Source organism: Tachysurus fulvidraco, chromosome 5 (assembly GCF_022655615.1).
Source record: "Tachysurus fulvidraco isolate hzauxx_2018 chromosome 5, HZAU_PFXX_2.0, whole genome shotgun sequence".
Classification (NCBI taxonomy): Eukaryota; Metazoa; Chordata; class Actinopteri; order Siluriformes; family Bagridae; genus Tachysurus; species Tachysurus fulvidraco.
In genome coordinates, this window is record NC_062522.1 from 4705870 (window position 1) to 4721832 (window position 15963).

General features: G+C 38.5%; 1 protein-coding gene across 3 annotated transcripts in view; it reads left to right on the top strand.

Moving 5' to 3' along the window:
- col7a1 (collagen, type VII, alpha 1) overlaps window positions 1-15963 on the top strand; it is a 117233-nt gene that overhangs the window by 65668 nt on the left and 35602 nt on the right. For all 3 annotated transcript variants that reach the window (XM_047813649.1, XM_047813647.1, XM_047813646.1), the window contains exons 70-86: window positions 111-176; window positions 306-341; window positions 838-873; window positions 966-1013; window positions 1327-1362; window positions 1441-1566; window positions 2536-2745; window positions 3318-3353; window positions 3445-3489; window positions 3608-3715; window positions 4542-4613; window positions 4697-4741; window positions 5783-5818; window positions 6757-6792; window positions 8417-8461; window positions 8616-8648; window positions 8762-8824. In XM_047813649.1, coding sequence (XP_047669605.1) covers window positions 111-176; window positions 306-341; window positions 838-873; window positions 966-1013; window positions 1327-1362; window positions 1441-1566; window positions 2536-2745; window positions 3318-3353; window positions 3445-3489; window positions 3608-3715; window positions 4542-4613; window positions 4697-4741; window positions 5783-5818; window positions 6757-6792; window positions 8417-8461; window positions 8616-8648; window positions 8762-8824 — 1077 coding nt within the window. The remainder of the gene's footprint in view (window positions 1-110; window positions 177-305; window positions 342-837; window positions 874-965; window positions 1014-1326; window positions 1363-1440; window positions 1567-2535; window positions 2746-3317; window positions 3354-3444; window positions 3490-3607; window positions 3716-4541; window positions 4614-4696; window positions 4742-5782; window positions 5819-6756; window positions 6793-8416; window positions 8462-8615; window positions 8649-8761; window positions 8825-15963) is intronic.

Genomic DNA, 15963 nt, shown 5'->3' on the forward strand with positions numbered 1-15963 from the left:
TTGGGTTTAATTATAAATGTCTAGTGTATAAAGTATTAATTATTAATTAATCTCTCTCTCTCTCTCTCTCTCTCTCTCTCTCTCTCTCTCTCTCTCTCTCTCTAACTCAGGTGATATATGTAAAAGGGGCTGATGTATCACCTATCCCAGGACCGCGAGGACCACCAGGACCTCCTGTAAGTAACACAGTTTACAGCCAATAATAACAGATTTTTATTTAAAAATATATATAAAGGGCAAAAGATTATTATTTTTCATGTACAGCTCTATGAGAAGAAATGATCTGTAATATTTTTGTGTTTCAGGGAATAGCTGGGGTTCCAGGAGACCCAGGAGCTAGGGTGAGTTCCATATGTTCACAGTTCAATTTAAACTGCAGGAATCTTAAGTCATCAGCATGATTAAGTAAAATAAAATAGGGCTTTTTATTATAATCAAAAAAGTTAGCAAAGTACATCATTCGACATGACCTAAAAAATCAGTATAATAAATCTGCTATAATTGTGTTCATTCCAGTATTTCTGCACAGGCAATATTGTTTAAGCATACAGTATTTACACTGGTCACCGCTATTGTCTTTTGTATTGTGTATTGTCTTGTATTTTTTGTTTGTCTTTTGTCCTCCACTGTCTTTTTGTCTTGTCCTGCACTGTTTACACCAGGTTGCACAGACACACTTTATGTATCTAGGACTAACTTACTAAGTCCTTAGCTCTGTCTTTGTTTTATGTAGCACCTTGATCCTGTAGAAAGGTCTATATATGGTTGTAATGACAATAAAAGCTTCTTGACTTGAATAAAAACCTCATTTTGTTATTATTACATTGTGATTTTCAGGGTGAAAGAGGACCACAAGGAGTAAAAGGAGATCAGGTATATGCTATTACATGTAAATATGTATTTCTTTTTTGAATATTTGTAGAATATTTGCAGAATTTAGACAATTTACATGTATTGTTCTGCAGGGAGATCCAGGAGAAGATGGCTCACCTGGTAAACCAGGGACTCCAGTGGTAAGTGTTGTGCAGTATATCATGTCGCTTCTTAAGTGTTTTATTAAAAAAGTATGAATTTAAAACAGAAACTAAACAGAGCTAAATTAAATAACCTAGAAAATATTACGTTACATATTTCAGTATCAAAGTTTTGTTTGAATTGTAAAAATGTAATATTAATTGAAAGCCAAGCTCAGGTTTGTCAGCTGTGTTTAAAAGTCAGAAGCCAACACAGGAAGTGTGTCTGATGATGAGAGACTTTTACGCTGTACTCGCACTTACTGTATAAATAGCAAGAAAGCTAACAATAATTTTACTGTCTTTTTTTCAGGATGTGAAAAGAGCACTTTCAGATTTTGGCATTGAGGTACTCAGAGGTTGAAAATAATAGGGGGGGGGGGGGTATATTGAGCAGGTGTGAGAACTTCTTCCCGTTTTTCTCCAGGTCAGGGATCTACAGGCAGTGATGGAAAATAAAGATGTCCTGATGAGGGAAATAATAGAACGAACAAATAAAGGACCAAAAGGAGATAAAGGAGATTTAGGACCCCAAGGCCCCACTGGTTCAGATGTAAGTGTGTGTGTGTGTGTGTGTGTGTGTGTGTGTGTGTGTGTGTGTGTGTGTGTGTGTGTGTGTGTGTGTGTGTGCGCATGACTTCAGGTCTGTGTGCTGACCATGGTGCTGAACTGACACAACACAATTTCTTTTGTATTGTGTATTTGTTTTTTGTAATTTGATATAATCACATCATCATCATCATCATCATCATCATCATCATCATGTAGATGTTTCACAAGATTAAACATAACATTAAACAGATCTAAAGAAAGATGTATTTATGACACAGATATAAAGAAAGATGTATTTATGACACCTTGTCTGTCATGAGGAGAATACATTAAGGACGTTAGAGGCAGCCTTTGGAAAATGCAACCTGGTTTTTTTTGGTTTTTTTTTGCATTTAATGTTTTTAACCCCATGGTATAGCTCAAACTCATCGACTTTTTGCAGCTTCTGCAGTATTCATACATGTGTACACTAATTTCTTACCATATATTCCCCTTACTCCACCCTTCACAAACTGCTCCTTAACCATGCACTCACTGGCACTTTGCTCTGTTGTAAATGGGGTGAAAAAACTTTCCAAGACGTGCTCTAATAGAAAAATAAATTCATCACTTCACCTAAAACTGATCATTTTCCAATAGGAATATACACTTTGAAGATAAACTACTAGTAAAATTAATTGCTGACTAATAGGAAATGATGACGTAATAATCTGTACCCTTTTGAAATGTATATGATTTACAGCTACACTGACAGAAATGCAATATAACCAGCGACTAAAGCATTCTGAAGATGTACTTCAAATGATTGGGACTCTTAAGTGTTTCTTGTCTTTGTTTGTTAATGCTGCATTTGTGCTGGTGCCACTTTAAAGAAATGTAAGTAAAAGTATAAGAAATCAATCAACACTTCTGTGCTTCAAATATCTCAACCATCTATTTTTTTTGTTGTTTGTTTCAATGAACACTGAAGGGTGTTCGAGGATTTCCAGGGGAGCGAGGAGTAAAGGGTGATAAAGGAGACACGGGACCTCCTGGTCTCCAGGGTCCTACAGGCAGGGCTATTGGAGAAAGAGGCCCAGAGGGTCCTCCTGGACAGGCAGGTGAGCCTGGCAAACCAGGAATACCTGGAGTACCGGGAAGAGCTGGGGAATTAGGAGAGTCTGGTAAACCTGGAGATAAGGTATGGAAAAGAAGATTTTTTTTTCCTTAAATAAAAGCTTTTATTAACTCGATTCTAAGTCAGGATTCTCAACATCAGAGATGTCTGCTCCTTTGAACAACATTTAATGATTCTGTCATTGTTATCTATCCTATCTGATTAGGACTTTAAACATCTATTCATAACTAAGCCTCTGGTTAATTAATCTCTAGCTTCTAAGGTGTGATATGCTGTTAAATTAGTACAGTAAAGTCCAGCTAATTGGAAAGGAGTTGATAATTAAACACTCCTTGTGTGTCTATGTTATTCAGTGTAGCTTTTAAATGAGCAGCAAACACACATACAATGTTCAATCTTATCTTATTTTGTCACTTGCCTTATGTGCAGTGTCCTTGGCAGAACATATAATCGGCTTTAAAATGCTAATCACAAAGTGTTTCTCATAGAAAGCTTTAAATTCAGCTGATCAGATGGAAAGCTCTACAGGACAGTGATAATCCAGGGCTTGGAGCTGACAAAACACTGATGTGAGATCAGGAGTGATGAATATCAGGGCATTTCATTCAAATTTTGTCTCAATCTACATTTTTCAGGGAGAGAGAGGAGAGAAAGGAGAAAAAGGGGAGACGGTGAGCACCAATATCCTAAAAAAAACCATCAAGCTATTTGTGTATATCTGTATATACAGTAAACTTTAATATTTCACCTATTTGACCTCAGGGTAAATCTGGGATAAATGGTGTTGCGGGACCTCCTGGACCTAAGGTAAATAAAAACATAGTATGTATGTAGTCGATGGTTATGTCTTGTTATGTTTATCATCTAGCTATCTGTTGTGCTATTTCTGTCTTTATACTAAATGTGAATGTTGTATGTGTTCTAGGGTGACTCTATAGTTCAATCTGTTCCTGGTCCACGGGGTCTACCGGGCCCTCAAGGTATTAAAGGAGAAGAGGGTATACAAGGACCTTCTGGACCTAAAGGAGAGCGGGTCAGTGGTGAATGCGTTCTGCTTTTGTATTCCCGATATATCCATAATAAATAAATACATTTCATTATGGTCTTTTGGTTAAGCATTTCGTACAAATGCTAGGTGACTAGAAAGTTGTAGAGGTTACTGAAGAGGTTTGAAGAGGTTACTGAGGTAATGTTGAAGGATTAACGGAGGGTAGGGTTAGAGGATTACTTAGGGTAGGGTTGAAGTAACAGGGGTTAAGGTTGGGTTTACTGAGGGTAGTGTTAGTGCTAATGGGATTAGAGTTGCCAAGTGTATGTTTGGGGCTATTGAGATTATGGTTGTGGAAGGGGAGGGGTTTGTTATGGTTATGGGAAGGGTTGGGGGTTACTGGTGTTAGGGTTTGGGTTATGTAGGATAGGTTTGGGATTACAGAGGGTAAGGGTGTGGGTTACTGAGGTTATGGTTAGGATTGTCGCTATTGGGATTTAGATTACAGAAGTTACTGATGGTAGGGTTTGATTAGTTGGAATAGGTTGTTAGTTACTGATGTTACGGTTAGGGTTTTTGGGAATAGAGTTACTATGAGTAGAATGGGGGCACTGGGCTTAGGGTTTCTGAGGGTACAGTTTCAGTTGTTGGGGTTAGGGTTAGGGTTACTGAAGAGGGTTAGGGTTTTTAGGATTTGGGATAACTGAGGTTGGAGTTGGTGTTCTGAATTTTTGGGTTTGGTTACTAAGAGCAGCATTGGATTGCTAGGGTTATTTCTACTGAAAGCATAATACATAACATGAAAACATGTCATAATAGTTATTTACTGTTGCTGCTAAAAGTGTGTTTTGTATTTTCCTCCACTAAACAGGGAGTTTCAGGTTTCCGTGGAGAGAAGGGCGATAGGGGAGAAGTAGGGGAAAAGGGCAGAGACGGCCTCCCTGTAAGTGTCATCCTCCTCAGTTCCATTACAAGGCTGATTTACCGAACACATCTCTTTAACAAGTTTGTGTGTGTGTTTTTAAGGGTTTAGCAGGAGAACCTGGGAAACCTGGACAGGATGGAAAGCCGGTAAGAAAGCATCTGCTGTTTTTGTAAAATTGTAATTGTGTAAGTTAAAATTTATAGCTTTTAGCAAATAGACACGTTTCAGTAACATTAGTCTAGAAATGCAGTGTATTATTATTTTTTTTTTTTGTAGAGTGGTTACTGTTGTTTTACTATAAATAGCACAGGCATAAATATTAGATTATGCACTTAAACCCTTACTTTAGTAAGATGACCTGAATCTTGAAGCCTCACAGAAAACTTTTCTCTGTAGGGAAATTTTAAAAGCAAAGGGGTTTCAGTGTTTACTGGAGTGTGCTTTTTATATTCTTATTATTCACTACATTCAGAGAGATAAGGTGGTTTCATTAGTCACCCACTTTTAGAAATATGTACAGTTAATTGTTAAACAAGGGATTGGCAAAAATATTGATATTGATGTGCAATTAATCTACATTATTTTTATATAATTCTAATTGATTATGCCTATTAGAAGAGGCTGTACAGTGCTGTGTAACTTATAAATCAGTTTTGCCATAGGTATGAAGCTTTGACCTGTGGTATGTAAAAATAAATAAATAAACAAACAAATAAACAAACAAACAAATAAATAAACAAACGTTTAAGGATTATAGATTAGTGACTGAGTAAGACTGAGTAAGGACAGGTGGGTAAAGACTCAACCTCACCCCTTTATTTATTCCCTTCTGGAGCAGGGTTTAAAGGGCTCATCTGGTCTACCAGGCCATCCTGTGAGTAACATTAGCCCACCAGTGTAGCAGGATCTGGGGATTGGCTGTGAGAGCTGTACTAGTTTACTGAAGCTCTTTCTCTTTGGCTGAGGCTCCACTGAAAAAACTGTAGAATGTAACCAAAGCAGCACTGCTATTAACACCTCACCTTCCGGTCTTCTTTTTTCTTTCTTCCCCAACCACATGTCTGTCTTCTCCCTTTTTCCTTTATGTCACTGTCTTCTTGTCTGTGATTTATCTGTACTGCCCTTTTAAACTTCTCTCTCCTCTATATTCTGCCTCTCCCTTTTCTCTCATTCTCTTTCCTTTCTAGGGCTTGCCTGGGTTCCCAGGAGTGCTGGGCAGACCGGTAGGTTTTCAGTGGCTGGGAATGTTGGCTGCAATGCTTTGTATCGGGAGTTGGGAGGGAGGAAGGGAGTGATGGTGTCCTGCTGAAGATGTCTGTCTTGCTTCAGTGTGGTCTTGTTGTATTTAACTCACAGGTGTCAAACTCATTGTCTCAGTTTCTGTTCTGGCATTTGTTGTATCACCATGTTGTTGAATTCTGCATTCTGATTGGTCAGAAAGTCTTCTATTTATCAAGTTTTTATGAATAATCATAATCTAACATGTTGTCATATCTAAGGTAACAACTCGCTCTGGTTGTTAATGTACCTTAGAACTCGGCTTGCACCTTGTGTTTATCTCAAGGTTTCTTCCTCATGCTTGCTCATTAGGGAAAATTTTTCAGTTTAAAATTGATTTTCTACTTTAAAATGTGATTTATTTTCTGTTTCCATATTTATATAAAGCTGCTTTGAGACAATGCGATGTGAAAAGCACTCTACAAATAAATTGAGTTAGATAGAGTGTTGTCTTCTACTGTCTTCACTAGCTGTCATTGTAGCTATGCTGATTATTTTAGTGCAGTTTCACATTACAGATAAACCTGGTGATGAATTTCAGGATTTGGAGCTTATAGTACAGTAACGCTGCTTTAATGTAAAACTTCTTTGAGTTTGACACCTGTGTGTTTTTATGTCTTTATGTGAATGTCTTATAAATACTTACACAAATGTCGTGTGTGTGTGTGTGTGTGTGTGTGTGTGTGTGTGTGTGTGTGTAACACAGTTTGTTTTAATGATGTCATTTATACAAGTATACTTGTGCATGCATGCATGCATGTGTGTGTGTGTGTGTGTGTGTGTGTGTGTGTGTGTGTGTGTGTGTGTGTGTGTGTGTGTGTGTGTGTTTGTGTGGCCGACAGCTTCTGCTGTGTGTTAATGACGTCACATGTCTGTTATACAGGGGAACTCTGGAGGGCCAGGGATTCAAGGACCACCTGTAAGTAAGAGCTGCACAAATGATTCCAATCTTTTATGTTTCCATCGCAAGTGAGGCTTTTATATCATTTTGTAGCAATAAAAAATGCTGTTTGAACCAAGAAACAGAGGGGCAAGGAGCATCAGTGTAATACTGATTCATTTCCAGAACATACATCATAAAATAAAGCATCTTTATATATGATAGGAATAGTGTGTAAAGGAAATTACAATTGCTGGGAAATATTTGCAGGTGTAAGGCTGCTTTTCCACTTGGTCTTTTCTTTCATTATTGCTTCATTTGTTGCTTTTCCATGCTAATTATCCGGCTAAGTAACTATCCTAGCCTGGTGTCTAGGTCAGATTTTTTTATTATCAGTAATGTGACAGCGAATAGAGTTATTATTTTAGAGTTATTAAAATTATAAATTTAGTAAAAACATTCATAACCTGCTCGTGCTTCTGATTTTTATTTTGTTTGTCGGATTTATTTTTATTGTGTGTAAACTTACAGATAAGAAGACAAACTTGTAAACTTCACCTTTATTATATTACGTTCACACTGTTTAGCAGTCTCTGTTTTATATAAAGCTTCAGTGTCTTCATCATAAACACATTTTTATTGTAGTTTACAACATCAGAGTCTGATTGTACCATAAAGAACAGTTGTTTTATATGATTTTAAATAAAATAGAACATAAAAAAAATAATTAAAATAAATGGCAAAAATGTTAACTTTAAATGACTTAGTAAAAGTAAAAGATTTAGCACTTAGGACTTAGTTGTTAGTTTTAATTATATTATAAATAGCTCAATACTTTATTGGCATGGATAGTAAGTCAGAATAACTTTCATCCTTAGTAAGAGATTGATAAATTTACTTTTAATGTAATGTATTTGCTTAGCTGCTTTATAGAAAAATAAAAACGTGCTACAGACGTTTTCCTCACCTGCCGACGCCTTTGTTATTGTTCTGCTTTCCCGCCTGTCACCTGTTCCCCATTTACCCTAATGTTTTGTCCTATATACACCATCCCTTTGTGTCCGTTTTTTTTTATTCATATTTTATTTATCACATACCCAATCATACACCATACAACATGTTCATGACATTCCCCACCTGTTACAGATAAAATATTGACAATAAAAGATCTGAAAGGTAGTATATAGCAATCTCATATCCTCTCATGATCAAGACTTGTTTTTCACCAAAAGTTTGTCCTCCATGTTTTTTTTCTTCTTTGTGACCTGATTGGACTGATTTAAAATTTTCTTTAACGTTCCTCTTTTGTCCAGCAGAGCTGTGAAAAAAACGTAACATGCTAAATAAGGGTTAGATGAGAAACACACCAAGTGTAAAGAAAAAAAAAAACAACAAATGCAATTTCACTGGCAATTTCAATTGGATGCAAAAAAGCTTAATTAATATAAAAATGCTATGGCACTTTCTTAAAGTAGCAACAAAGGATAAACAAATCTTGATTTTTTTCATATAAAAATGGATCAACCTTTTAGTGTTTGCTGTTTTTCAGCACTGTTCTGGTGGAAAAACATTATGTATCTATTTTCTACAGTTTTCTATATATTCATATACGTGCAACTTCACAAACACACAGAGAACCGTCTGATTCTTGGTCTCATTACAGGGACAAATGGGTCCTGTAGGACCTCCAGGACCACCAGGTGTGAAGGTCAGTGTACTGCAGAGGTGTTGGTCTTTATTTAGTCATACCAGCGACTGACTGTTTGAATGCAGGTGTGTGTGTGTGTGTGTGTGTGTGTGTGTGTGTGTGTGTGTGTGTGTGTGTGTGTGTGTGTGTGTGTGTGTGTGTGTAAATCATGTAGGGTGACCATGGAGAGGCAGGAGTCGGAATTCAAGTAAGACTATTTATTAAATATTCTTTTTAAATGTTTCTAAGATGTGTCATTATGTTTCATGGATAAAATACAGACATCTTCCTGATGAAGTCATGCTGCTTTTTTCTTTACAGGGTCCTCCGGGACCTCAAGGCATCCGAGGATTGCCCGGACTTACAGGCACACCAGGAGCTATAGTAAGACAAACCCTACTCTTCAGTAGTCTTATTAACTATTAGAGCAGATGAATCAGAGGTTGGGGAAGCGATGTGATTATTAATTATTAATTATGTTTTAGTTCACTCCCATTTTTGTCTTCCATTAAAGTCTAATAAGAAATAAACTAAAAACTGGCGACTAAAATAATAATTCAAGACAAAATTATGTTAAAAATGGACATATGACCTGAAGCCAGCTTTATGCTGTACAGTATTTGCCCAGATTTTGTAAATAGCAGGACTAATGGATTATGATTACACTACACTCAGGGACACTATCACAATGTTGGCAATGGCAAAGCTTGAACAAAAGATGGGAATGGTTTATAGAGACAGAATGTCTCATGGCAGGACAAACAGGACACGACACAGAAACACCTACAGTAGAGGATGAATTACAGCTTCCAGGCGTTAAGCTAGCTAATTAGTGCCCAGCGCTCTGTGTGCAGAGTTTAAGTCATGTTATAACAGAGTGAATCTTTTTTATGCTTTGCTCTATAAGATATATGGCAGTACAGAACATTACAGAACAGTCTTTTTCATTAATCTGGAATTTAAGAAGACTCCTGGAATTGTCAAGGCAAATCTTTTTAAAGATATTAAGGTGTTTATGGTGTCAAAAATCCGACTTTATTTAAAACGCAGCGAATCCAAGATGCCTGAAGATCATCTGAATCAATGCAGATGTGATCCAGGTTCTTATATATAACTATAGTTCTACAAAATACCTCAAACACTAACCACAAATAATTCATCACACTCTTATTCTGATTACTCTTATTGAATGCTGATTACTCCAAAAGTTTTTTTTTTAATCATACATTAGTCCAGAACTGATTTGTCATTAACACCATGAGCATCAACAGCTTCTTCACATGTCAGGTGCAAACATGGACACTCTTAGTCCATATAATTGGCTCCATTGTTTTTACCCTTGCTGATGCAGCCTGGTTATTGTAGGAAGCTTGTTTTTAAACCTTACTAGTTGAAAGTAATAAGAACAGGAAGCTAAACATTGTTTAAAGTGGCCACCAGGTTCATTATCAGGTACAGCAAGGATCAAACCATTAACAGAAAATCTACTGATAGTAGAGGTTTTCTTTCTATGGTTGGTGTCTACTGTGACTTGTGAAGAAAAATCTGTTGTCCAAATACTTGTTGTCCGTTTTTGATTTGTCCACACCGTCATAGATTAAGACACCAGAACTGAGACATCATGAGACATTTTCAGTCAGTATAAAGAATCGTCTGTCGTGTCTGTGAGTCTGATCTAAAATGAGTCAGGACTCTGTTGTTCTTTCAGTGTGTTTTAGACGTGTGTTTGTCCCTCTGTTGATAATCATACAATGAATTTTAGTGTTGAAGAGAAATCTGAGCTGCTTTTTAGATGAACAAACACTTGGAGCATCTCAGAGAGCAGAAATGGGTTTGATATCAACATTTACTCTGAACATACAAACATCTGTGTGGGAAAAAACAAACCGCTTTTGTTTCTTGCAACTTTACTATGAATACATCATCTCTATTATTGTAGATAAAAACAGAAATACTGATGGAACTCTACAAAGTCCTGAGTGTCTACTTTCATATGAGCTTCATATTAACACCACTGTGGAGTGAGGCATGATAAATACATTCAATCATCAAAAAAACAGGAAGCAGCAAGCAGAACAAAACACACATTATTATTATTATTATTATTATTATTATTATTATTATTAGTAGTAGTAGTAGTAGTAGTAGTAGTAGGAGTAGTAGGAGGAGGAGGAGGAGGAGGAGTATTGTATTCATCAAATTCTGATTTTTAGTAGGAGTTAGAGGACAGGATCTGCTGAGGCACATGGACAGTTTAGTTTCTTTTGGAGCTGTAAGCAAACAATAACACATTGCGACCAATAAACTGTATAAGCCAAGACCGCACAAGTCTCCTGATTTAGATAGTCTATGATAATTGATGGCTTTTGTTGCACAGATGACTGATGTTCTGTGTTCTGCAGCTCTTTTGAATTTAGCTGGTGTGGGATGTTGTGCCTCTAGCTGCCTCACACAGTTGCTTTAGTTCTTCTTTCTGCTTTCTCTCATCTCTGCTTTATCTTCATACTCTACCGCAGATACAACACTGGTCCGCATCCTGTTTAGCACACAATCGAAAATGGATGTGTTTATCTTCGTCTTTAGTCTTCGGCTGCATAGCCTAATGCTGTACTGCATGAGTTTCCATTGAGGTGTTACTGTATAAATACTGTACAACATGACAAGGTGCATAGAGTCCCCATCTCTGCACTGCTAACCGAAGCGTGAAAGCCCGGTCGAAGGTTGTCACTGGGGTGCAGCTTCAGGTCACTTGGCAAATGGCAGTCAGGATTATTTATTTATAGTTAAAGTTATGATTATTTAATTAACCTTTGTGTTTTCCAGTGCAGGAAAGTCTTTAGGATGCAAGGCTAAGATTGACAAGCTGTGTTAATTTTTGTTGATTAAACTTGGAAAGAAATAGAAATAAAGAGAGAGATCAAGAACAGAAATGAACTTATCTTATAGATTTACATATGTTTAATGTTCCAGAACTGCAAACAAACTAAAAATAAGATTTATTTGCTAAACCTGCAACTAGGTATCGGAGGTACTTTATTTTTCAGGCTGTCTGTTTATTTGTCCATCTGAGATTCTTGTTAGCTTTTCGTGATATCTCAAGAATGATTTCGGAAAATGGGAGCCAATGTTATCAAGGTCATGTGTACAAAATTATTACAAAACGCACTACACTCTGTGCCCGGACATAAACCATGAAAGGACTCAGTGTGGAAAGATCTATAAAAAAGTTTACTTAAATTAAAAATTTTAAACATTATTTGTCAGAAACAGCTGCCTCCACTGGAGCAAATCAGACCCACATGCATGGATAGCAGCACAAACAGGGGAGTTTATTTTTAAAACAACAGAACTACAGACAGTATCAGGTTTAAAACCCAACAATATGAAACCAATAACCGAAAAACAGGAAACAAAACCGGGAGACAAAAGAAGACGACTCAGCAAAAACACACACAAGACGACGGGTAGTACAACAGGGAAAATGATCAGAGAAGGGATAAGTATCGAGCAGGACAAAGACATGAGCACCAAACATAAACAAAGAAAGAAACATGACATAGAAAATTAACAAACCTTTCCAAGCCATATTTTATTATGTAATGTGCATGAAACTTACATTTCTAAGCTATTAATTAGCAATTGCTGGTTATGGGCATTGACAAGTGCCCAGCAATGGATGCTTGGTGGACCTGGGATTCAAATATACAACCTTTCAATGAGTGATCCTCTAATCTACACCTCCCAAACTAATGATCAAGTCAAGTCAAGAAGCTTTTATTGTCATTTCAACCATATATAGTTGCAGTACACAGTGAAATGAGACAACGTTTCTCCAGGACCAGGGTGCTACATAACACAAAGACAGAGCTAAAGACTTAGTAAGTTAGTCCTAGATACATAAAGTGCATCTGTGCAACCTAGTGTAAACAGTGCAGGACAAGACAAACAAGACAGTGCAGGATAAACGACAGTGCAAACCAAAAATACAAGACAATACACAAAAGACAATAAACAGAGAGAGCGCCGACCAGTGTAAATACTGTATCAGTACTAAACGATACTGTAGGTTTTCTGCCTCATCTCATTAGCAATGATTTAGACCCACACAGTCAGATGGAGTGACACAGACATCAGTGCAATAAAAATACCATCAAACTTCATCAGATTTGTTAATTGTTAATCGGTTTTGGATGATGGCATGCCACCCACATCAGGAAGCTCTTCTGATGGCCCTGGACAGTGAGGAAGAGTTTATTTTATGAACATATAAGCAAAACTTTTATTCTTATTTATGTTAGTTACCGTGATATTTTCAAAGCTTTTGAAAATAATAATTAGCAAACTTTTCATTAGATCTTTATGAGTATGTAGATTTTAAGCTGTATAATGTTATAAATATGATATGAATGTTTGGGTTTCATTAACCTAGTTTTGGCTTGCTGATGACCAGAGTTTACTGTGAAACTCTGCCTCATCAATGAAGCTTATATTCTCTAATGTATGCTTAGGTGAAAATGTTTGTAATGGTCTATAAATATGTCTGGTTTATGGTCCACCATGTGAGTCCATACGGTTATCTTTCAGTTAAACGTGTACCATATAGTACACGTTTAACTGAAAGATAACCGTATGTACTCAATAATAATGCCTAAATATGCATGTGTGGTATTAAAGAAATTGATATTAGTGATAATATCATTTCTTTGATTCTGTTATCAGCATGCTCTCTTTTTTTAAAACTGATGATAGAATGACTATGACAAGATATCTGTTGCAAAGAGAGCCAAGACAAACAAGTAGGGAAACTACAGGCAGTACAGACTGATGCTTACGTGGTTCCACAGACTCTCAGTTTCCTGTCTGCACAGGAACCTGGACCACAGCTGAGGTCTGCTGACTCACGCTCTCTCAGTGTCTTCAAACTGTTTTTCTCAATAGGATAAGAAAGTGATAAGAAACTGTAAACAGTTTGATGGATATATATTGGGAGTGTATTTCTTGTAGGTCTGTGCAGTCCATACAGTTGATGTGTGTGTATATGTTGTGCTCAGAAGAGTTCAGTTTCACTTATTAAGAAGTCTGATGGCTTTTGGGAAGAAATTGTTACACAGTCTGGCTGTGAGGGAACCCGAATGCTTCGGTACCTTTTTACAGATGGCAGAAGGGAGAAGAGTGTGTGTGAGGGGTGTGTGGGGTCATACACAATGCTGTTGGCTTTGCGGATGCATCGTGTGGTGTAAATGTTCATGATAGAGGAAAGAGAGACTTCAATGATCTTCTCAGCTGTCCTCACTATCCGCTGCAGGGTCTTGCGATCCGACATGGTGCAGTTCCCAAACTAGACAGTGATGCAGCTTCTCAGAATGCTCTCAATGGTCCCTCTGTAAAAAGTAGTCAGGATGGGGGGAGTCCTGACTCCTCGTTCTTGCTGATGAGACCCACCATATTCGTGTCATCGGCAAACTTGATAATATGGTTTGATCTGTGCATTGCTGCACAGTCGTGAGTCGGCAGAGTGAACAGCATTGTGCTGAGCACGCATCCCTGAGGGGTTCCAGTACTCAGTGTGGTGGTGTTGGAGATGATGTTCCTGGTGTGCCCGGACTTACTGAGGTCTCTGTCAGGAAGTCCAGGATCCAGTTGCAGAGGGAGGTGTTCAGTCCCAGCAGGCTCAGCTTCTCAATCAGGTGCTGAGGGATGATTGTATTGAATGCTGAACTAAAGTCTATGAACAGCATTCATACGTACTTGTTTTTATTTTCCAGATAGGTGAGGGCTAAATGAAGGGTAGTGGTAATGGAATCCGCTAGCTGTTCTGAGCACCCTGCAAGGAATGTTGTCTGGTCCAGCAGCCTTCTGTGGGTTAACTCTGAATAGAGTTCTCCCTATGTCTGCCATGGATAGACAGAGTACCTGGTCGTCAGGGGATGTTTTGCATCTAAACCGAGCGTAGAAGTCATTCAGCGCATCTGGGATTGAGGCATCACTATCACAGGAAGGTGAAGCTTTCTTGAAGTTCGTGTTCGTCTGTATGCCCTGCCACATGTGCCGGGTGTCTCCGCTGTCCTGGAAGTGGCTGTGGATTGTCTGGGCATGTGTGCACTTTGCCTCCTGATGGCCCGGGGCAGTTTGGCCCTTGATGTTCTTAGGGCCACCCTGTCCCGTGTTCTGAAGGCTGGGTCTCTAGTCTTCAGAAGTGCACGCACTGTCATCCACAGCTTCTATTCGGAGCGTGTGGTGATGGTCTTGGAGACGGTCACGTCATCAATGCACTTGCTGATGTAGCTGGTCACTGATGCCCCGTAATCCTCCAAGTTCTGGGCGCTGGATATTTTGTTTACCTGGACAATTTCTCCACAAGTTGCAAAGCTCTTAAGAGACTTGTTTTCTATAAACTTTGGTTCTTGTGGGACTTACAGAGCTTTTTAAAAAGGACTGATTTGCTAGAATGCAGCTAATTACTGACTAGAAAAATGCACCAGGAGATCTGTCCAGCAGGTGGATTGGAGATGGACCTCTGTTTGTGGAGATGTTAGTGAAGTGGCTGGTCATGTGACATACGAGAAGTGTCTGTCTGTTACACCAGTGGTCCCCAACCTTTTTTTCGCCGCGGACCGGTCAATGTTTGATAATTTTAGCGCGGCCCGCTGAGGGTGGGAGGGTGGCGGCTATACAATTAAATTAAAATTAATACTTTTAATTTAATTGTATTTAATCATGCCTTTTTAACTCACTACAACGCTAAATCAATGAGAACCCTGAGCTTGTTTCTTTGCAACGAGACGGTTCCATTTGGGCTAATAGGAGACAATGACACCCGAAGTGTGTTGCTTATGTCCAGTTTATTCCGTTGCTTTGTTTTGGTTGCCGTCACTGCAGAAAACCCGCTTCACACAGATAGCATGTCGGAAATGGCGATAGGGATTTATGTGCTGTGGTGACAATCTCAGGGTATTCCGCCATGACTTTAATCCAGAACACCGGCAGTTTTTCTAACTTTCTAACGACGTCTGTTTCGTGCTCATTTTTGCTAATTTGTGGGTTAAATTTGAGCAAACACAATATACACGTACACCAAGCACTGTTAAACATGACAAAGTACCGGTGAACAGAGAGAAGAGCGATACACACCTTCTCTCTTCACGAAAGCTACAACCCCACTGCCGCTTGCAGCCGCTCAGCTCCAGACATCACCTAAACCCGGCCCGATATCATGATATTTTGCGCATGCGCGGTATCGGTGCGGCTTTGGGTGATGCCTCTCAGCTCCCGGTTAACCTCTCGTCCATGGAAAGTCACACAAACCCGAGAGAAATACACCACAGTAAATAAAATGGAAATAATTTAATGTTCCTTGGGCAGCCCGGTACCATTTGTTCCACGGACCGGTACCGGTCCACGGCCCGGGGGTTGGGGACCACTGTGTTACACCATCCAGGCTGTCTGTACAGGAGACACAGTGCAGCGGAGATACAGTACATGGAGGACAAAGCCTGAATTGGTACAGAAAGCTCTTTCTACAC